Consider the following 23,866-nt stretch of genomic DNA (forward strand, 5'->3'; position numbering starts at 1 on the left):
TCATGGCCGACCGTGAAGCAGACCATAGCTCAAACAAACAGGACGATTCCATTGAACAGCATGACTATGACAAGAAAGAACATGAACACTTCTTGAGAGTCGTTGAAGCTTTCAGAAGCTACAGGTACACGATAACTGGCCGGTTCTAATTCCATTTTGATTACTCTGGATGTGCAGGGCACGCACGCACACTTGCAAACACAGACAATGGAACCAACATTATTAATATTATTGTGTGCTTTGCATTCGCCTATGAATTAACGTTTTATAAATATCCACTTATGAAAACCCACAGATTGTGCTGCTGATGTTAAGATGTTCAGTATATTGTCCAGATGTTAAGATACGCAGTATTTTGAACGTTGTGCTACTGTTAAGTAGTGTCGTAGAAGGCTTGGGCTGTGTCGGTCGGGTGTAGCGGGATTGGCTAAGCTGGAGATGCGAACACAACAGTGGACTGCGCCCCATCTCCCCTATAAGTTATTAGCATATCCCTCGGTAGCCCAGCTGAATTGCGCCCAACAACAACCTACCACAATACGGCAGTTTTCATCAACATACTGATGTTGGTTGTCAAGTGGAAGAAGAGAAAATTTACTTTGTGTCTTTGGATATCTAGATATCTATATATATCTCAAGAAGTAATTTTTTAATGTGCTTTCCAACTCTTGGGGAAGTCAGGTGTGTTTATTCAAAAGTTGTTGTGTAATTTATTATCTTGTGCTTCATGTTACCATGACATAACTGGGCATTATGAAATATGAATATTTTATTTGGGGATCAGTTATTCAGTGCCCTTAGTATTGTCTTAAACTTTGTATTCAATCACCACATTAAATTCTCCACAGACTGATAGAGTCAATGTTACTTGGTTTATCTTGAATTTAACCTGCGCTCTTATACAGATGTAATTTAATGTTTACTGTGTTTATATTGTAAACAGTTTGGTTGCTCTAGTCTGATTTATATTTTTTTCTGTAGCCACGGACTGTTTTTAGGGAAGGATACTGTGCAATGTTACCATTAATCTGGGTAATGCTATGCAGAATCAGAAAAAAGAGAAAAGTTTATTGATATATTCCAATATTTTCAATGATCAGTGTACTACTATTAGTCAAAAGCTAATGTGTTAGTCAAAAGCAAAGTATTTCAAATGTATTGTAACCAAGATCTTTCTGTTACCTTAATACATGATATTGCTGGTTGCAATTTACTTTATTTCAGTTTCAAGGATGCTTCAGTTCACTGTTCAGAGCATGCAGAAAGATCTGTATGTGCTACACTACATCAGAAGTTTGACTCACAGTCACACACACACACACACACACACACACACACACACACACACACACACACACACACACACACAACTGAATTCCCCATCTCCCACATCACACACACACACAACACACAACACACACACACACACACACACACACAGAGCAATCCTGTTGGCTCACCAATTTGGTTTAACACTTTCATGTCCAGGGCAGCACATCTATGTCAACTTTTGAATCTGAAAGTTGTGCATTGCCTCATGCCACTCCGACTCTGGGCTCCCTATTCCGCTTTCATTTTTTGCAGGAGTCAGTCGGAGTCCTGCCATGTTGATTTCCAGGCGCACAAATAGATGACAGCCATTGGAGAGCATGTGTCACGCTCACAGCTTCAGCTTCCAATGTCAGACTGGACGTTGTGACTTTGCATGTGACATTTTCTCCCCTGATTTTTTTTTTCACTTTTGTTTGCAGTGACTGTTGAACTGGACTGATCGTTGGTGACTGAGCCATCAGAGTGTATGATTTGGATCTGGATAGATACATTGCTGGAGCCAAAGAATGACTATAACTGCAACGGGATGGGGGATGGGGGGTAGGACCAGTGTCGCTGGGTCGGGGCTGTCTGCCAGAAGCCAGCTGACTTGATGTCGTCGTCAGATAGATTATTCCACTCCACTGTTGTTATAAAGAGGAGTTTTGATATTCTTTAGTGCTTGATGGTGGCTCTACAAAACATCTGCTGCTGTTTGTTGCTGAGCGTTGGACGATGTTTTGTGTGGTACAGTCACTGTGGCATCAAGACTCTACACGACACACATCTTTCTTTACGATGTTCTTCTATAAGTAGCTTCATCTCTGCATCACTTCTGCCCTCTGGCCATTCCGGAAAATGTTGAGTGAGTGAGATGACTGTGTTGAAGAGGCGTATGAGGTGTTCAGGTTTTCTTCCCATTCTGTTGTTTCTTTCAGGTCCTGTAGCTGGCATACAAGCTGGATTTTGTCTTCTGGTTATCGCATCCATCATTTTCAGTGTCCAAGACAGCTGCCTTTTGGTTCCTTCACTGCATCTTGCAGTGGGTTTTGAGGGTTTACTAATGCTCTGAAATAGGCTTTAACCTGTTCTAACTTGTTCTAACAGCAATTTACTATTTAGTTTCATGTTAAATCACATACTGTCAATGTGTAAACCTTTTTCATTTACAGATTGAAATATACAGTGATAAATTAAAATTCCATGTATATCTGACTATGTGTTTTACTCATACTGTACAACAGATCAAAGCTATAAGTCTCTGGTAATGCCAGTAAAGGTCTGTGTCACAGGTCCTAATGTCTGTGCTAAAGCCAGTAAAGGTCTGTGTCGCAGGTCCTAATGTCTGTGCTAAAGCCAGTAAAGGTCTGTGTCACAGGTCCTAATGTCTGTGCTAAAGCCAGTAAAGGTCTGTGTCACAGGTCCTAATGTCTGTGTCACAGGTCCTAATGTCTGTGCTAAAGCCAGTAAAGGTCTGTGTCACAGGTCCTAATGTCTGTGCTAAAGCCAGTAAAGGTCTGTGTCACATGTCCTAGTGTCTGTGTCACAGGTCCTAATGTCTGTGCTAAAGCCAGTAAAGGTCTTATGTCAAAGGTCCTAATGTCTGTGTCACAGGTTCTAATGTCTGTGCTAAAGCCAGTAAAGGTCTGTGTCACAGGTCCTAATGTCTGTGCTAAAGCCAGTTAAGGTCTGTGTCACAGGTCCTAATGTCTGTGCTAAAGCCAGTAAAGGTCTGTGTCACAGGTCCTAATGTCTGTGCTAAAGCCAGTTAAGGTCTGTGTCACAGGTCCTAATGTCTGTGCTAAAGCCAGTTAAGGTCTGTGTCACAGGTCCTAATGTCTGTGCTAAAGCCAGTTAAGGTCTGTGTCACAGGTCCTAATGTCTGTGCTAAAGCCAGTAAAGGTCTGTGTCACAGGTCCTAATGTCTGTGTCACAGGTCCTAATGTCTGTGCTAAAGCCAGTTAAGGTCTGTGTCACAGGTCCTAATGTCTGTGCTAAAGCCAGTAAAGGTCTGTGTCACAGGTCCTAATGTCTGTGTCACAGGTCCTAATGTCTGTGCTAAAGCCAGTTAAGGTCTGTGTCACAGGTCCTAATGTCTGTGCTAAAGCCAGTTAAGGTCTGTGTCACAGATCCTAATGTCTGTGTCAATGTCTGTGCTAAAGCCAGTAAAGGTCTGTGTCACAGGTCCTAATGTCTGTGCTAAAGCCAGTTAAGGTCTGTGTCACAGGTCCTAATGTCTGTGCTAAAGCCAGTAAAGGTCTGTGTCACAGGTCCTAATGTCTGTGCTAAAGCCAGTAAAGGTCTGTGTCACAGGTCCTAATGTCTGTGTCACAGGTCCTAATGTCTGTGCTAAAGCCAGTAAAGGTCTGTGTCACAGGTCCTAATGTCTGTGCCACAGGTCCTAATGTCTGTCCCACTGTCTGTGCCACAGGTCCCACTGTGTCCCCCACAGGTCCCACTGTATGTACCACAGGTCCCACTGTGTCCCCCACGGGTCCCACTGTATGTACCACATGTCCCACTGTGTGTCCCACAGGTCCCACTGTCTGCGGAGGATCCAGAGTGCTGAGGACCACTACCTGGAGATGCCAGAGCACCACCAGAACTTCCTGCCTGGTTTCCGTGACAACCTGGACGTCATGCGCACCTGTGTGGCCCACAACCATGAGATCATCAAGCTGATGCTGCAGGGGGCTGAGGCCATGTTTGAGAACAAGAACCACACCATCGTCAACGTGAGTCTGTGTGATGTTGATAGTGATGATGACAGTAATGAGGATGCTGATGATGATAATGATGATGGGAGGTTAGAGGCCATGTTTGAGAACAAGAACCACACCATCGTCAACGTGAGTCTGTGTGATGTTGATAGTGATGATGACAGTAATGATGATGCTGATGATGATAGTGATGATGGGAGGTTAGAGGCCATGTTTGAGAACAAGAACCACACCATCGTCAACGTGAGTCTGTGTGATGTTGACAGTGATGATGACAGTGATGATGATGCTGATGTTGATAGTGATGATGGGAGGTTAGAGGCCATGTTTGAGAACAAGAACCACACCATCGTCAACGTGAGTCTGTGTGATGTTGATAGTGATGATGGGAGGTTAGAGGCCATGTTTGAGAACAAGAACCACACCATCGTCAACGTGAGTCTGTGTGATGTTGATAGTAATGAGGATGCTGATGATGATAATGATGATGGGAGGTTAGAGGCCATGTTTGAGAACATGAACCACACCATCGTCAACGTGAGTCTGTGTGATGTTGATAGTGATGATGGGAGGTTAGAGGCCATGTTTGAGAACAAGAACCACACCATCGTCAATGTGAGTCTGTGTGATGTTGACAGTGATGATGACAGTGATGATGATGCTGATGATGATAGTGATGATGGGAGGTTAGAGGCCATGCTTGAGAACAAGAACCACACCATTATCAATGTGAGTCTGTGATGTTGATAGTAATGATGATGCTGATGATGATAGTGATGATGGGAGGTTAGAGGCCATGTTTGAGAACAAGAACCACACCATCGTCAACGTGAGTCTGTGTGATGTTGATAGTGATGATGACAATAACAGTGTCAGCGTGACCGTGGTTGACAGATGATGGTGATATGATGCCATCAATGACGATGATGACGATGATAATGGTGTCAATGTGACGGTGGTTGACAGGGCAGTATGATGCTATTGATGATGATGATGGTAACGGTGACAGTGGTTGACAGGGCAGTATGATGCTATTGATGATGATGATGATGATGATGGTAACGGTGATGGTGGTTGACAGGGCAGTATGATGCTATTGATGATGATGATGGTAATGGTATCATTGTGACTGTGGTTGACAGATGATGGTGATATGATGCTATCGATGATGATGATGATGACGATAACTGCGACGGTGGTTGACAGGGCAGTGACGACCCTCACCTGATGCCGACGTCGTTCGACATGGACAAGGTGAAGACAACCATCAAGCAGTTCTACAGGGACTGGAGCAAGGCGGGCCAGCCGGAAAGGGATGCCTGCTACCTGCCTGTGCTGTCCGCTGTGGAGAAACGCTTCCCTCCAGACACCCAGTGAGTCTGTCAACTACTTCTTCTTCCTCTTCTTCCTCTTCTTCTTCGTCTTCTTCTTCTTCCTCCTCTTCTTCTTCTTCTTCTTCTTCCTCTTCTTCTTCCTCTTCTTCTTCTTCCTCTTCTTCTTCTTCTTCCTCTTCTTCTTCTTCTTCTTCTTCTTCTTCTTCTTCTTCTTCTTCTTCTTCATTCATTGGCTGCAATTCCCATGTTCAGTTGTATGTACGCGAGTAGGCTTTTACGTGTATGACCATTTTTTTTACCCCTGACATGTAGGCAGCCATACTCCACTTTCAGGAGTGTACATGCTGGGTATGTTGTTGTTTCCATAACCCACCAAATGCTGACATGGATCACAGGATCTTTGACGTGCGCATTTGGTCTTCTGCTTGCGTATACACACGAAGGGGGTTCAGGCACAAGCAGGTCTGCACCTATGTTGACCTGGGAGATCAGAAAAATCTCCACCTTTTACCCACCAGGCGCCTTTTACCGAGATTCGAACCTGAGACCCTCAGATTGAAAGTCCAATGCTTTAACCACTCGGCTGTAGCACCTGTCAGTTGTGTAATAATGATAATAATAATAATAACTGGACATTTATCGGCACTTTCCTCATTGCACAAAGCGCTTTACAATCCACACACACACACATATGAAACAAACTCAGTCCTCAACTCACAATCATGCACAGTAAACATATATATATGCGCATACAAACTCAAACATGCAATACATACATATACATACCTACATAGAACTGACTGCTTTCATGACTGAGAGAGGGTCAAGAGGAAATGCTGCTGGAAGAGGGAAGTCTTGAGGTTAGGTTCAAAGGAAGGCAGTGAGGGGCTGTGACGGACGTGGGGAGGCAATACACACAGAAAAACAAGCACACATTCACACTGTCTCAGGCACCAGTTCTGTGGACATTTCCCTGTGTGCGTGTGTGTCTGTGTCTATGTCTGTGTATGTGTGTGCATATGTGTGTGTGTAGTACTCTTAAATGTGTATGTGTGTGTGTGTGTGTGTGTGCAAATGTGTGTGTGTGTTTGTGTGTGCATATGTGTATGTATGTGTGTATGTGACTGTGTGTGTGTGTGTGTGTGTGTGTGTGTGCAAATGTTTGTGTGTGTGTGTGTGTGTGTGTGTGTATGTGACTTTGTGTGTGTGTGCGTGTAAATGTTTGTGTGTGTGTGTGTGTGTGTGTGTGTACCCTAACCAATGCAGACTCGCATGTTGTGTGTTCCAGCGACACGAAAGCTGTCAACATCCTGGTGCCGGGGTCAGGGTTGGGTCGGCTGGCCCACGAGTTTGCCCAGCGTGGCTACAACTGTCAGGGCAACGAGTGGAGTCTCTTCATGCTGCTGGCGTCCAACTTCGTCCTCAACAAGTCAGTTCCACTTCCACTTTCTCAAGGAGGCTTCACTGCATCCAGATAAAACACGTACCTAACGCTACACCACACCTGCTAGACAGATGCCTGACCGCAGCATGGCCCAACGCGCTAAGTCAGGCTTTGACTTTATCGTCTCGTCCCAATGACCAGACGCTTAGTTTGATTTTCCAGTCAAACGTGGTAGAAAGTGCGAGGCGCGGGACTCTTCTTCTTCTTCTGCGTTCACTCGTGTTGCACACAAGTGGGCTTTTACGTGTATGACCGTTTTTACCCCGCCATGTAGGCAGCCATACTCCGTTTTTGGGGGTGTGCATGCTGGGTATGTTCTTGTTTCCATAACCCACTGAACGCTCACATGAATTACAGGATCTTTAACGTGCGTACTTAATCTTCTGCATGCATGTGCACATGAAGGGGCTTCAGGCACTAGTAGGTCTGCACATATGTTGACCTGGGAGATCGTAAAAATCTCCACCCTTTACCCACCAGGCACTGTCACCGTGATTCGAACCTGGGACCCTCAGATTGACAGTCCAACGCTTTAACCACTCGGCTAATGCGCCCGTCTGGCGCGGGACTCGAATCCAGACCCTCAAGGACACTGTATTGGTAGATATGCGTCTTAACCATTCTGCCACCTTTGGTTCCTCATGTCATTGTCTCCTCTCCCTCCCCCCCTCCCCCCATCCCCCTTTCTTCCACACCCTCTCTGTCTGTCCCATCTTATATCTGTCAGTTCCTTTGTCTTCTGCTGGTTTAAACAGCATTTTATTTTGGAGATGTCACAGTACAAGCTGCCTGTTGGTCTTTGGTACCAACCAACACTCCCTCTTAATGCTCCCTTTCTCAAGTAGAAAAGGCAAATATTGGTGTGTGTTGGTGTTAGGAACGGCAGATATTGGTGTGTGTTGGTGTTAGGAACGGCAAATATTGGTGTGTGTTGGTGTTAGGAACGGCAAATATTGGTGTGTGTTGGTGTTAGGAACGGCAAATATTGGTGTGTATCTGTGTTAGGGACGGTAAAAATTGTTGCAGGTTCATGTATTCCAGTTTTTAAGACAGGAAGGGAATTTATATATATATATATATATACCTGCACCGACTTTGGTGCAGAGATTTTGCACAATTGTGGCTTCACCAGTGATGCTTCCAACTCCTTACAAATGGTCAGCATGCGTGTGCTTTGTGTTGTCCCGGGTGTGAACAGGTGTGTTGATGCCCCAGGTGTGATCAGGTGTGTTGTTGCCCCAGGTGTGATCAGGTGTGTTGTTGCCCCAGGTGTGAAGAGGTGTGTTGTTGCCCCAGGTGTGAAGAGGTGTGTTGTTGCCCCAGGTGTGAAGAGGTGTGTTGTTGCCCCAGGTGTGATCAGGTGTGTTGTTGCCCCAGGTGTGATCAGGTGTGTTGTTGCCCCAGGTGTGAAGAGGTGTGTTGTTGCCCCAGGTGTGATCAGGTGTGTTGTTGCCCCAGGTGTGAAGAGGTGTGATGTTGCCCCAGGTGTGATCAGGTGTGTTGTTGCCCCAGGTGTGAAGAGGTGTGATGTTGCCCCAGGTGTGATCAGGTGTGTTGTTGCCCCAGGTGTGATCAGGTGTGTTGATGCCCCAGGTGTGAAGAGGTGTGTTGATGCCCCAGGTGTGATCAGGTGTGTTGTTGCCCCAGGTGTGAAGAGGTGTGTTGTTGCCCCAGGTGTGAAGAGGTATGTTGTTGCCCCAGGTGTGAAGAGGTGTGTTGTTGCCCCAGGTGTGAAGAGGTATGTTGTTGCCCCAGGTGTGAAGAGGTGTGTTGTTGCCCCAGGTGTGAAGAGGTATGTTGTTGCCCCAGGTGTGAAGAGGTGTGTTGTTGCCCCAGGTGTGAAGAGGTATGTTGTTGCCCCAGGTGTGAAGAGGTGTGTTGTTGCCCCAGGTGTGAAGAGGTGTGTTGTTGCCCCAGGTGTGAAGAGGTGTGTTGTTGCCCCAGGTGTGAAGAGGTGTGTTGTTGCCCCAGGTGTGATCAGGTGTGTTGTTGCCCCAGGTGTGAAGAGGTGTGTTGTTGCCCCAGGTGTGAAGAGGTATGTTGTTGCCCCAGGTGTGAAGAGGTGTGTGTTGTGTGTTGTTGCCCCAGGTGTGAAGAGGTGTGTTGTTGCCCCAGGTGTGAAGAGGTATGTTTTTGCCCCAGGTGTGAAGAGGTGTGTGTTGTGTGTTGTTGCCCCAGGTGTGATCAGGTGTGTTGTTGCCCCAGGTGTGAAGAGGTGTGTGTTGTGTGTTGTTGCCCCAGGTGTGAAGAGGTGTGTTGTTGCCCCAGGTGTGAAGAGGTGTGTGCTGTGTGTCCCATGTGTGAAGAGGTGTGTTGTTGCCCCAGGTGTGAAGAGGTAGGTGTGAAGAGGTGTGTGCTGTGTGTCCCATGTGTGAAGAGGTGTGTTGTTGTCCCAGGTGTGAAGAGGTAGGTGTGAAGAGGTGTGTTGTTGTCCCAGGTGTGAAGAGGTAGGTGTGAAGAGGTGTGTGCTGTGTGTCCCAGGTGTGAAGAGGTAGGTGTGAAGAGGTGTGTGCTGTGTGTCCCATGTGTGAAGAGGTAGGTGTGAAGAGGTGTGTTGTTGCCCCAGGTGTGAAGAGGTGTGTTGTTGCCCCAGGTGTGAAGAGGTGTGTTGTTGCCCCAGGTGTGAAGAGGTGTGTTGTTGTCCCAGGTGTGAAGAGGTGTGTTGTTGCCCCAGGTGTGAAGAGGTGTGTGCTGTGTGTCCCAGGTGTGAAGAGGTGTGTTGTTGTCCCAGGTGTGAAGAGGTAGGTGTGAAGAGGTGTGTTGTTGCCCCAGGTGTGAAGAGGTAGGTGTGAAGAGGTGTGTGCTGTGTGTCCCAGGTGTGAAGAGGTAGGTGTGAAGAGGTGTGTTGTTGCCCCAGGTGTGAAGAGGTAGGTGTGAAGAGGTGTGTTGTTGCCCCAGGTGTGAAGAGGTGTGTTGTTGCCCCAGGTGTGAAGAGGTAGGTGTGAAGAGGTGTGTGCTGTGTGTCCCAGGTGTCGCAACCCCCACAGCCTGCGGCTGTACCCCTGGGTTCACCAGTGGAGCAACAACCTGCGCACAGGACACCAGACCTCCCCCATCACCTTCCCCGACATCGACCCCTCCGACCTCCCAGAAGGTGTCAACTTCTCCATGGCCGCTGGAGACTTCCTGGAGGTGTACACCCTGCCAGGTGAGGGCTGGTCCCCGTGGTCACAGCGCTGCTGTCTCCCTCCCGCTTTCCTCAGTTCCAATCCCTGTACACCCTGTTAGGTGAGGGCTGGGCCCCGTGGTCACAACGCTGCTGTCTCTCTCCCGCTTTCCTCAGTTCCAATCCCTGTACACCCTGTTAGGTGAGGGCTGGGCCCCGTGGTCACAACGCTGCTGTCTCCCTCCCACTTTCCTCAGTTCCAATCCCTGTACACCCTGCCAGGTGAGGGCTGGGCCCCGTGGTCACAGCGCTGCTGTCTCCCTCCCACTTTACTCAGTTCCAATCCCTGTACACCCTGTTAGGTGAGGGCTGGGCCCCGTGGTCACAACGCTGCTGTCTCTCTCCCACTTTCCTCAGTTCCAATCCCTGTACACCCTGTTAGGTGAGGGCTGGGCCCCGTGGTCACAACGCTGCTGTCTCTCTCCCACTTTCCTCAGTTCCAATCCCTGTACACCCTGTTAGGTTAGGCGTTTTTCCTGTGTGTTACAGATGTATTTTCATGGCATTTATCCTGTGTGTTACAGATGTATTTTCATAGCACTTTTCCTGTGTGTTACAGATGTATTTTCATGGCGTTTATGGTGTTTATCCTGTGTGTTACAGGTGTGTGTTCATGTTGTTTATCCTGTGTGTTACAGGTGTGTGTTCATGTTGTTTATCCTGTGTGTTACAGGTGTGTGTTCATGTTGTTTATCCTGTGTGTTACATGTGTGTGTTTATGGCATTTTTCCTGTTACATGTGTGTGTTCATGGCGTTTTTCCTTTGTGTTACAGATGTGTTTTCATGGCGTTTTTCCTGTGTTTTACAGGTGTGTCAATCATTCAGTTAGTCAGTCATTCAGTTAGCCAGTCAGTTGTTCATTCGATTAATTCATGTATTCAGTAAGTCCGTCAGTCATGATTCCTTCATACATGTGTGTTACAGGTGTGTGGGATTGTGTGTCCATGGTGTTTTTCCTGTGTTACAGGTGTGTGGGACTGTGTGTCCATGGTGTTTTTCCTGTGTTACAGGTGTGTGGGACTGTGTGTCCATGGTGTTCTTCCTGTGTTACAGGTGTGTGGGATTGTGTCCATGGTGTTCTTCCTGTGTTACAGGTGTGTGGGATTGTGTGTCCATGGTGTTCTTCCTGTGTTACAGGTGTGTGGGATTGTGTGTCCATGGTGTTTTTCCTGTGTTACAGGTGTGTGGGATTGTGTGTCCATGGTGTTCTTCCTGTGTTACAGGTGTGTGGGATTGTGTCCATGGTGTTTTTCCTGTGTTACAGGTGTGTGGGATTGTGTGTCCATGGTGTTTTTCCTGTGTTACAGGTGTGTGGGAGTGTGTCCATGGTGTTCTACCTGTGTTACAGGTGTGTGGGATTGTGTGTCCATGGTGTTCTTCCTGTGTTACAGGTGTGTGGGACTGTGTGTCCATGGTGTTTTTCCTGGACACTGCTCACAGCGTGGTCAGCTACATAGAGACCGTTTGGAAGATTCTCAAACCGGGGGGGTACTGGATCAATTTGGGTCAGTGCCAGTTGTTAGTTTGACAGCAGTGCATTGATTGGTTGTGTGGTGTCAGTTTGGTGAGGTGTAGCTATATAAGTTTGACAGCAGTGCATTGATTGGTTGTGTGGTGTCAGTTTGGTGAGGTGTAGCTATATAAGTTTGACAGCAGTGCATTGATTGGTTGTGTGGTGTCAGTTTGGTGAGGTGTAGCTATATAAGTTTGACAGCAGTGCATTGATTGGTTGTGTGGTGTCAGTTTGGTGAGGTGTAGCTATATAAGTTTGACAGCAGTGCATTGATTGGTTGTGTGGTGTCAGTTTGGTGAGGTGTAGCTATATAAGTTTGACAGCAGTGCATTGATTGGTTGTGTGGTGTCAGTTTGGTGAGGTGTAGCTATATAAGTTTGACAGCAGTGCATTGATTGGTTGTGTGGTGTCAGCTTGGTGAGGTGTAGCTATATAAGTTTGACAGCAGTGCATTGATTGGTTGTGTGGTGTCAGCTTGGTGAGGTGTAGCTATATAAGTTTGACAGCAGTGCATTGATTGGTTGTGTGGTGTCAGTTTGGTGAGGTGTAGCTATATAAGTTTGACAGCAGTGCATTGATTGGTTGTGTGGTGTCAGTTTGGTGAGGTGTAGCTATATAAGTTTGACAGCAGTGCATTGATTGGTTGTGTGGTGTCAGTTTGGTGAGGTGTAGCTATATAAGTTTGACAGCAGTGCATTGATTGGTTGTGTGGTGTCAGTTTGGTGAGGTGTAGCTATATAAGTTTGACAGCAGTGCATTGATTGGTTGTGTGGTGTCAGTTTGGTGAGGTGTAGCTATATAAGTTTGGTTGGTTGTGTGGTGTCAGTTTGGTGAGGTGTAGCTATATAAGTTTGACAGCAGTGCATTGTTGGTTGTGTGGTGTCAGTTTGGTGAGGTGTAGCTATATAAGTTTGACAGCTAGTGCATTGATTGGTTGTGTGGTGTCAGTTTGGTGAGGTGTAGCTATATAAGTTTGACAGCAGTGCATTGATTGGTTGTGTGGTGTCAGTTTGGTGAGGTGTAGCTATATAAGTTTGACAGCAGTGCATTGATTGGTTGTGTGGTGTCAGTTTGGTGAGGTGTAGCTATATAAGTTTGACAGCAGTGCATTGATTGGTTGTGTGGTGTCAGTTTGGTGAGGTGTAGCTATATAAGTTTGACAGCAGTGCATTGATTGGTTGTGTGGTGTCAGTTTGGTGAGGTGTAGCTATAAGTTTGACAGCAGTGCATTGATTGGTTGTGTGGTGTCAGCTTGGTGAGGTGTAGCTATATAAGTTTGACAGCAGTGCATTGATTGGTTGTGTGGTGTCAGTTTGGTGAGGTGTAGCTATATAAGTTTGACAGCAGTGCATTGATTGGTTGTGTGGTGTCAGTTTGGTGAGGTGTAGCTATATAAGTTTGACAGCAGTGCATTGATTGGTTGTGTGGTGTCAGTTTGGTGAGGTGTAGCTATATAAGTTTGACAGCAGTGCATTGATTGGTTGGTGTCAGCTTGGTGAGGTGTAGCTATATAAGTTTGACAGCAGTGCATTGATTGGTTGTGTGGTGTCAGTTTGGTGAGGTGTAGCTATATAAGTTTGACAGCAGTGCATTGATTGGTTGTGTGGTGTCAGTTTGGTGAGGTGTAGCTATATAAGTTTGACAGCAGTGCATTGATTGGTTGTGTGGTGTCAGCTTGGTGAGGTGTAGCTATATAAGTTTGACAGCAGTGCATTGATTGGTTGTGTGGTGTCTGTTTAGTGAGAGTGTAGCTATATAAGTTTGACAGCATTGCATTGATTGGTTGTGTGGTGTCAGTTTGGTGAGGTGTAGCTATATAAGTTTGACAGCAGTGCATTGATTGGTTGTGTGGTGTCAGTTTGGTGAGGTGTAGCTATATAAGTTTGACAGCAGTGCATTGATTGGTTGTGTGGTGTCAGTTTGGTGAGGTGTAGCTATATAAGTTTGACAGCAGTGCATTGATTGGTTGTGTGGTGTCAGTTTGGTGAGGTGTAGCTATATAAGTATGACAGCAGTGCATTGATTGGTTGTGTGGTGTCAGTTTGGTGAGGTGTAGCTATATAAGTATGACAGCAGTGCATTGATTGGTTGTGTTGTGTCTGTTTAGTGAGAGTGTAGCTACATAAGTAGGGCAGCAATACATTGGTTGGTTGTGTGGTGTGTTTGGTGAGATTGTAGCTATATAAGTATGGCAGCAATACATTGGTTGTGTGGTGTGTGTCTGGTGAGAGTGATAATACCAATACTAATACTAATACAAATACAATATTAGTACTAATAATGATGATGACGATGATGATGATAATAGTAACTTTTTTTGTGTAAATAATGATAATGATGATGATTATAACAATCATGACAACAATGATGGAAATAATAAGTATGAATTAAAATAATGATAATGATGGTGATGATAATAATAATCATAATTGTAATCATAATAATAATAATGATAATAAAATGATAAAATAATAAGTGTTCATACAACACTGAATCTTGTTAAGACTAAGAAACAAATAAAAGTGCTTACACCACACCACGCATGCATAACTTGGATGGTTCAGGTAGACGTAAAACAAACCTCATAGATTACACCAGTGATTCACATGCATGCATAACTTGGATGATTCAGAGAGATGTAAAACAAACCTCATAGATTACACCAGTGATTCACATGCATGCATAACTTGGATGATTCAGAGAGATGTAAAACAAACCTCATAGATTATACCAGTGATTCACATGCATGCATAACTTGGATGATTCAGAGAGATGTAAAACAAACCTCATAGATTATACCAGTGATTCACACGCATGCATAACTTGGATGATTCAGAGAGATGTTAAACAAACCTCATAGCTACCAGTTAAAAATGGACATTACCATGATATACCACAAGATGAAAGATTATTATAAATGTAACTTGTCAGCGCATGGAGAAGAATTTCATTTCATTTTGGAATGTCCTCATTGACATGAATTGATTCTACAGTGTCAGGTCAGGTTCTGATTTTTGTAGAACGATGTCTTCAAAATCAGCAAAACCTTTTTTTTTTCTTTCTTTTTTGCTGGCTATTTCAAAATTTATGAAGACTGCAGAATGTTTAAGTATTTTGAAATAACAGGTCACTTGTTTTGGTTAGAAGTTAATCCTAAGCAATTTTACAGATTGTTTTGGTGAATTTGAGAATTTTACCTTGTATCTGCTGTGTGAGTGTTGTAGATATAGTCAGTTATTAGTTGCTTTCAGTTTTTATTTTGTTCTTTTGTAATCCTCCATGCCCCTAACTAAAGGGGTAAAAGGAAATCAGATCTTGAATTGTGTGTGTGTGATGTGTGTGTGTGTGTGTGTGTGTGTGTATGTGTGTGTGTGTGTGTGTGTGTGTGTGATGTGTGTATTGTGTGTATGTGTGTTGTGTGTGATGTGTGTGTGTGTGATGTGTGTGATGTGTGTGTGTGTGTGTCTGTGTGTATGATGTGTGTGCGTGTGTGTGTGATGTGTGTATTGTGTGTATGTATGTTGTGTGTGATGTGTGTGTGTGTGATGTGTGTGTGTGTGATGTGTGTGTGATGTGTGTGTGATGTGTGTAGGCCCTTTGTTATACCACTACTCTGACGTGCCTGGGGAGAGCTCCATAGAAATCAGCTATGAAGACCTGCGCAGCGTCATCAAAAAAGTTGGCTTTGATATTGAGGTAATTGCTGTACTGTTACTGATTGTTGTGTGAATGTTGGTGACATGATCAGTTGTGGAGAGTTGTGTTGTTCACTGTTTGATGGTATAGATCAGTCATGGAGAGTTGTGTTGTGTTGTTCACTGTTTGATGGTATAGATCAGTCATGGAGAGTTGTGTTGTTCACTGTTTGATGGTATAGATCAGTCATGGAGAGTTGTGTTGTGTTGTTCACTGTTTGATGGTATAGATCAGTCATGGAGAGTTGTGTTGTTCACTGTTTGATGGTATAGATCAGTCATGGAGAGTTGTGTTGTGATGTTCACTGTTTGATGGTATAGATCAGTCATGGAGAGTTGTGTTGTTCACTGTTTGATGGTATAGATCAGTCATGGAGAGTTGTGTTGTTCACTGTTTGATGGTATAGATCAGTCATGGAGAGTTGTGATGTTCACTGTTTGATGGTATAGATCAGTCATGGAGAGTTGTGTTGTTCACTGTTTGATGGTATAGATCAGTCATGGAGAGTTGTGATGTTCACTATTTGATGGTATAGATCAGTCATGGAGAGTTGTGTTGTTCACTGTTTGATGGTATAGATCAGTCATGGAGAGTTGTGTTGTGATGTTCACTGTTTGATGGTATAGATCAGTCATGGAGAGTTGTGTTGTTCACTGTTTGATGGTATAGATCAGTCATGGAGAGTTGTGTTGTTCACTGTTTGATGGTATAGATCAGTCATGGAGAGTTGTGATGTTCACTGTTTGATGGTATAGATCAGTCATGGAGAGTTGTGTTGTTCACTGTTTGATGGTATAGATCAGTCATGGAGAGTTGTGTTGTTCACTGTTTGATGGTATAGATCAGTCATGGAGAGTTGTGTTGTGTTGTTCACTGTTTGATGGTATAGATCAGTCATAGAGAGTTGTGTTGTTCACTGTTTGATGGTATAGATCAGTCATGGAGAGTTGTGTTGTGATGTTCACTGTTTGATGGTATAGATCAGTCATGGAGAGTTGTGTTGTTCACTGTTTGATGGTATAGATCAGTCATGGAGAGTTGTGTTGTGTTGTTCACTGTTTGATGGTATAGATCAGTCATGGAGAGTTGTGATGTTCACTGTTTGATGGTATAGATCAGTCATGGAGAGTTGTGTTGTGTTGTTCACTGTTTGATGGTATAGATCAGTCATGGAGAGTTGTGTTGTGTTGTTCACTGTTTGATGGTATAGATCAGTCATGGAGAGTTGTGTTGTGATGTTCACTGTTTGATGGTATAGATCAGTCATGGAGAGTTGTGTTGTTCACTGTTTGATGGTATAGATCAGTCATGGAGAGTTGTGTTGTGTTGTTCACTGTTTGATGGTATAGATCAGTCATGGAGAGTTGTGTTGTGATGTTCACTGTTTGATGGTATAGATCAGTCATGGAGAGTTGTGTTGTTCACTGTTTGATGGTATAGATCAGTCATGGAGAGTTGTGTTGTTCACTGTTTGATGGTATAGATCAGTCATGGAGAGTTGTGATGTTCACTGTTTGATGGTATAGATCAGTCATGGAGAGTTGTGTTGTTCACTGTTTGATGGTATAGATCAGTCATGGAGAGTTGTGTTGTTCACTGTTTGATGGTATAGATCAGTCATGGAGAGTTGTGTTGTGTTGTTCACTGTTTGATGGTATAGATCAGTCATGGAGAGTTGTGATGTTCACTGTTTGATGGTATAGATCAACCATGGAGAGTTGTGTTGTTCACTGTTTGATGGTATAGATCAGTCATGGAGAGTTGTGTTGTTCACTGTTTGATGGTATAGATCAGTCATGGAGAGTTGTGTTGTTCACTGTTTGATGGTATAGATCACCCATGGAGAGTTACCTTGTGCCAGTAATTTTGCCAGCAATGTTCATAATACGAGCTAGCCGTTCTCTGTTTTTCATACAAAAGATTTCCATTCCAAAGAACAAAAGAATAATATACAGTACTTTTCAAAAAGACTTCTAATTGCATTCTGCAGTATATTTTGACTAATGTTAAATGATCCAAGCTTCCTCAGCAGGTAAAAACATTGATGTGCCTCTTTGACAATCATACCTGTGTGTTCAGTAAAAGAAAGCTCGTTGTGAGCTACTGTACCAAGATATTTAAAACATGACGCAACTTTGACATTATCATTGTTTAATGTCACAGGAACAAAACTGTTATCTGTCTTTCTTCCATCAACTTCAAATTCTTTTGTCTTATCTACATTCATTTCTAAATAGCTATCTTTACACCATCCATTAAGAATAGAAATCTGTGTAAAATATGTAGCTTAAGAGTCCTCATTTAAAAGTCCCACCAGAGCCATATCGTCTGCAGATTTAAAAAGAGATGGAAACATTGACCTCTTGTATGATGAGTGAAGATGTGAAACAGTGTTGAAGACAGGACATAGACCTGTGAAGTCCCTGTACTGAACACAATCAGACCTGTGAAGTCCCTGTACTGAACACAATCTCATCCGACAGGCAGCCGTTAACAGTAACACGCTGTGGTCTGTCCTCTAAAAAAATCATGAATGCAGAGAACAACATCAGAATTTACATTCATTCCTATCAAGCGTTGGAGAAACACATGGGGTTGAATGGTGTTAAAAGGGCCAGAGAAATCTGCAAATAAAATCCTTACACAGGCCTTTGAGTTTGAATCTTGACGGTGCTGAGAGACCATGTTAAAGAGTAAGAGAGGCAGGCACCTTCAGTTAGTTTTATAGGCAAACTGAAAAGGATCTAAATGACCAGTGTGTATGTGTGTGTGCATGTGCATGCGTGTGTGTGTGTGTGTGTGTGTGTGTGTGCGTGTGTGTGTGTGTGTGTGACAGGAGGAGAAGGAAAACGTGCCGTGCACGTACACCCAGAATCCCCAGTCCATGCTGCACTATGAGTATCGCTGTGTCTTCTTCGTCGCACGCAAGCCGCTGGACGCGCCTGTGTCCTGACGGACGACCTTCCCTGTGTCCTGACGGATGACCTTCACCTTCCCGGTGTCCTAATGGACAACCTTCACCTTCTGATGGACGACCTTCCCTGTGTCGTGAAGGACAACCTTCACCTTCCCCTCTTCCAGACGGACGACCTTCACCTTCTCTGTGGCTGAACATGATGGGGCGGCCGCCGTGAAAATGTGTGTCACACGTTTTGTCAAACGGCTCGCTTTCTGTGTGCAGCCGTTTCTTGTCTTTTTTTCAGATATTATTTGCCAGCTGTGTGACCTTTGATTCAGACCATACAGCAATAGTTCTGTTCCTCTGTGACCTTCCATGACTCTTCTGTGACCTTGCTGCCTTTCGGGAACCATGCGCCTTACCTGAGGGTCAGACAAGGTGATTGGTCAGTTCTTGTCTCATGAGCTTTTAATTCAACATGAAAAAGCTCTTGGCAAGGGGTTGGGTCTTTTTTGGTATTTTTTTTTGTTGGTATGATTGTTGAGTGTTTTTCTTCACTAGATGGTTGGTTGGGGTGAAGAGACAGGTGTGGCATTGTTTGTCAGTGGCTGTGTCTTTGAAAGACCCCATGCTGTGTTCTGTTGTTTTTCAGTGGCTGTGTCATGCTGTGTTCTGTTGTTTGTCAGTGGCTGTGCACTGCTGTCTAGGCTATAAGCAGAACCACACACTTAGCTGACTGCGAGATCCCCCTAACAGGCCTGATAGTGCCAGACACTGCACTGATAAGTACCAGCTGCTGTGCCTGCTAACCCGTCACTGACCCTTCTTTGTCTTCTATTAAAGCGTGGCAATTTGCGCGCCTCTTTTGAGCGGGCTTGTGAGCATACTCCTATTTCTGCGGCATTAATGTTTTGCACCATTGGAAAGAGCGGACACTTATCTTTTTGATGGTGGTAGTACTTTCCTTGGCTGGTAAATATTTTTTAAGATAGCAGCATTTACTTGAGAGAACTGTGGTGACAATTGTGACTGGCGGTGGTGTGGTTTTTTTCATAGCAGAAGTACCGTGAGTTTGGTTTTCCTTCACATTCTGTTCTCTCACATTTCTTTCTTCCATTCCTTTCTTTCATTCTGTTTTCTTCCCTGTCTTTCTTTCGTGCTGTTTCTTTCCCTCTCTTTCTCTCCTTCATCCCTTCCTTTCTTTCGTGCTGTTTCTTTCCCTCTCTTTCTCTCCTTCTCCTTCATCCCTTCCTTTCTTTCGTTCTGTTTCCTTCTCTCTCTTTCTTTCGTCAGTGCTGCTTTCTCCCCTCTCTTTCTTTCTGTTTTCTTCCCTCTCTTTCTTTCATGCTGTTTCCTTCCTTCTCTTTCTCTCCTTCATCCCTTTCTTTCTTTCTTTCATCCTGTTTTCTTCCATCTCATTCTCTCTTCTTTTTTTTATTTTATTTCACTGTTTCTTTTTCACCTCCCATCTCCTGTTGTTCTTTGTTTCTGTTTATTCTCTCTCTCTCTCTGTCATCCTTTCTGTTTATCTTTCCTATTTCTTTCATTTGTTCTTCCTGTTTCTCTCACCCCTTCACCCCCACCCCTTTCTCTTCCCACGCCCTTCTTACTTTCATTAATCTCTCTCATCACCCATTCTTCCTGTTTCATCTCTTATTTATGTTTTCTTCTTTCTCTTTCTCACTCTTTTTTTCTTTCATCTCTCTGCTCGCCCCCCTCTCTGACATTTTCTTTCTTTTTGCACTTCTTTGTTTCTTTCCTCTTATTCCTCTGTCTGTCTTGCACACATATTCTCTGCCAATGACTGTGTGATGAAGACTACCATTTTAACAGTTCTAGATTTAACACACACACACACACACACACACACACACAAACCAGCAGAAATTTTTCTTACAAACCGCCAGAACAAACTGCCATCCACACCCCATACACGTGGCTGTGGTTTTCTTCAATGTGCGTGAATGACTGAATCAGTGTGCCTGTGGAGTACTTGTACAAGCTGCAAAACAGTTGTGATCTTTAACACGCCACAGCTTCCTTCAGAATTTCCAGCCATCAACACAGGTTAGTGAGAGGCATGCTGATGTGTAATGCTGTGCATGGAATGTATTGTCTGTGTTGAGCGAAATATGTGAGATTAGATTCAGTGTGTTAAAAATGTGTCAAAATGCATGTTACCAAACTGGTGGTAAGCATACCTGCTTTTTTCAAACAGTTATCCTGAGAAAAATAATCGGATGTTCACATTTGAGTTTCCTATCGTTTTAAAGCTAAGACTGTGCTCTTTCAAACCATACTATTTATTAAGCGATTGCGTTGACAAGCAACGTGTTATCAAAAGTTAACGAAGAGGTGTTGTTTTCTCCCTGTGGCCGCTGCCATCGCGCGGAACAGCACACTGGTCTTTCTCCCTCCCAACAGCTGATAACGGCTGGAGGCGCAACGTGAAAGAGAAGTCGTAGCGTTTTGTGCTCTCAGTTCTTCCAAGTTAAAGCTCCAACCCTTCCGGCGGTAGCGTGTTATTTTTAGGCGGCGCTTTTCCCTCCTGAGTTGAATGCAGGGTCAAGTTCGCTCCTCAGATGAACTAAACGTCAAGCGCTGAACACAGCGTGTGTGTCTTTGAAAGACCCCATGCTGTGTTCTGTTGTTTTTCAGTGGCTGTGTCTTTGAAAGACCCCATGCTGTGTTCTGTTGTTTTTCAGTGGCTGTGTCTTTGAAAGACCCCGTGCTGTGTTCTGTTGCCCTCTTTGTCCTTTGTGTGTCTGTTGTTATGTGTAGGATCAACACCCAGCTTGTATCAGATTGACGTAAGTTGGGCCAACAGCAGTCACAGCTGAATGATAAACGGTTTCTCCACAGCAGTGGGAATTCATTTACAGCTTAGTCTTTTGTGAAGGACTATGACTCAAATTTGGATGCACAATTGTACTGGCTCTTAGTGCTGCAGCCTTTGTGGGCTACTTGGCCTTTGGGAACCATCCCATCGCTGACTGTCCTGAAGTCCTCTTGGCCCAGCGAGTGTGGATGTAACTTGGGCAAAACACTCTCCACTGTAATTAAATTCCAGCCTAGATAGTATTACTGGTAGTATGGACAGCAGTTGCCTCCTCTGATGTTCTGATGGTCATATTTGGGCGCAACCAACTGTCATACTTGGAAAAAAAAAGTTCTCACAGTCATCAACAAAAAAAAAGAAGAAAAAAGTTGGATGAATGAGTGGCTTCTGAAGGATGTTTTAGTTTGTATATTTCTGATGACTGAACATTTTTAGTCTTGAAAAATTGTTTTAACTCTTTTGCCGCAACATTGACACCAGTGGATGAGACAGCTCACCGCCACAGTCATTATGGAGGGGTCATGTTGAAAGGACAGTTTTTCACATGGTTACAAAGCTCGACAGCTGTAGCCAACTTTTCTGCTCAAAAATTCAGTGACAACCTACTTTGAAAAGTCTTAAAAGTTCAGGATTTGTATTGAAGGAGGGTGCCATGGGCGGTCCTTGAAATTTGAATGACAAGTTTTTGTCAGTGTCTGGGGAAGTTAAACACCTGCCGCGTGACAGGTGAGTGTGTTTGTGGCAGTGTGTATGTGTTGGTGACAGTGTGCATGTGTTGGTGACAGGTGTGTGTGTTTGTGGCAGTGTGTATGTGTTGATGGCAGTATGTATGTGTTGGTAACAGTGTGTGTGTGTTGGGAACAGTGTGTATGTGTTGGTGACAGGTGTGTGTGTTGATGGCAGTATGTATGTGTTGGTGACGGTATGTATGCGTTGGTGGCAATGTGTATGTGTTGGTGACAGTGTGTGTGTGTGTGTGTGTGTTGGAAACAGTGTGTATGTGTTGGTGACAGTGTGTGTGTGTGTTGGAAACAGTGTGTATGTGTTGTGAGAATGAGATAGTGTGTTTGGTGAGGAGCCTGTGTCCTGTTTTGTGAGCACTGGGTATGGCTGAGGGCTGAGATAGTGTGTGTGGTGAGGAGCCTGTGGATGCACAACGAATTTCCAGTGTGATGAATGTGAACGGTGCTGGGTCTTGTTGTAGGTGTGCTGGGTGAAAGAAAATCTTTTGAAGTTTTTTTTTTTTTTTTTTTTCTGGGAAAGTGTTGGAACAATGACACAACCATTTCCAGGACTGAGAAAGTGTTGGAACAATGACACAACCATTTCCAGGACTGAGAAAGTGTTGGAACAATGACACAACCGTTTCCAGGACTGGAGAAAGTGTTGGAACAATGACACAACCATTTCCAGGACTGGAGGAAGTCTTGGAACAATGACACAACCGTTTCCAGGACTGGAGAAAGTGTTGGAACAATGACACAACCATTTCCAGGACTGGAGGAAGTGTTGGAACAATGACACAACCGTTTCCAGGACTGGAGAAAGTGTTGGAACAATGACACAACCATTTCCAGGACTGGAGGAAGTCTTGGAATTATCATCCAAACCACTGACAAGTATAATTTCAACACTGAGCTCAATGCATTTTAAAAACAAACAGTGAGCTCAGTGCATTTTAAAAACAAACAGTGAGCTCAGTGCATTTTAAAAACAAACAATAGAGTGATGAAAACATTATTTTTGATACACACTTATCTCTTCTGTATTTGTATTTCTCTTTTTTATCACAACAGATTTCTCTGTGTGAAATTCAGGCTGCTCTCCCCAGGGAGAGCGTGTTGCTACGCTACAGCACCACCCATTTTTTTTGTATTTTTTCCTGCGTGCAGTTTTATTTGTTTTTCCTATCGAAGTGGATTTTTTTTTTTTTTTTTTTTTTACAGAATTTTGCCACAGACAACCCCTTTGTTGTCATGGGTTATTTTACATGTGCTAAGTGCATGCTGCACAGGCGACCTCAGTTTATCGTCTCATCCAAATGACTTTTGTCAGCAGTATAGAAAACGTTTTTTTGTCGTTGTTTTCAATGCTTTTTATATTCAGTTTGATTTTGTGTTTGGTATGGAACATGTTGAGTGAGGTCTGAAAAAGGCAATGAATTTGGTGTGGTCACACCTGTGGGCATGGTGGTACTGGTTGCACTGAGAAACACTGTTGGACGTCAACTGTTTCAGGTGATCACCCAGGTTTATTTCACACTGATACTGGATTCCACTTTGAACATAGTCATGATTGAGAACAAAGTGTCTCTGTTTTGAACACATGTTTGTGGAGGCTTTGAACATGTGTATGATTTGAAGACATCCTTTATGTAAGAATTGGACACTGGTATGTTTTGAACTTGTGTATGTTTTGAACATGTTTTGTGAAGGCATTGAACTTGTGTATGTTTTGAACGTGTGTGTATTTTGAAGGCATTGAACATGTGTATGTTTTAAACTTGAGTGTGTTTTGAACACATCCTTTGTGTAAGAATTGGACACTAGTATGTTTTGAACATGTTTGTGAAGGCATTGAACATGGTGTGTTATGAACACATGTTTGTACAAGAGTTGAACATGTTTTTTGGGTGGTTCTTTTCGCGTATGTTTCTGTAGAAACTGAACATGTGTTTGTTTTCAATGCATGCTAGTTTAGGAGTTATATGTGTATACTTCTTGTACATATGTTTGTGTATGTATACATGAACATATATATATATATATATATATAAATAACACATCCATGTGTGTATGAACAGATTGCCATGGTAACATGTATCCATGTAATGAATACAATGGAAATCACAGACATCTGCAAAGTGTGTTTTTTTCTTTCTTTCTTTCTTTCTAACTCTTTATGTCTCAACCTGTCTTCATCAGCTGACACAGCCCACATAAA

The 23,866-nt window shown here is 43.8% G+C and overlaps 1 protein-coding gene across 1 annotated transcript; it reads left to right on the forward strand.

Annotated features, from left to right (window-relative positions):
- LOC143277772 (carnosine N-methyltransferase-like) lies at window positions 1-23,825 on the forward strand. The gene is made up of 8 exons (XM_076582672.1): window positions 1-124; window positions 3,848-4,046; window positions 5,238-5,404; window positions 6,654-6,794; window positions 9,779-9,957; window positions 11,368-11,481; window positions 15,082-15,185; window positions 18,022-23,825. Exons 1-8 carry the CDS (start codon window positions 3-5, stop codon window positions 18,136-18,138), a joined length of 1,143 nt encoding a protein of 380 aa, XP_076438787.1. The 5' UTR covers window positions 1-2; the 3' UTR covers window positions 18,139-23,825.
- The last annotated feature ends 41 nt before the right edge of the window (window positions 23,826-23,866 follow it).

Source organism: Babylonia areolata, chromosome 35 (assembly GCF_041734735.1).
Source record: "Babylonia areolata isolate BAREFJ2019XMU chromosome 35, ASM4173473v1, whole genome shotgun sequence".
NCBI lineage: Eukaryota > Metazoa > Mollusca > Gastropoda > Neogastropoda > Buccinidae > Babylonia > Babylonia areolata.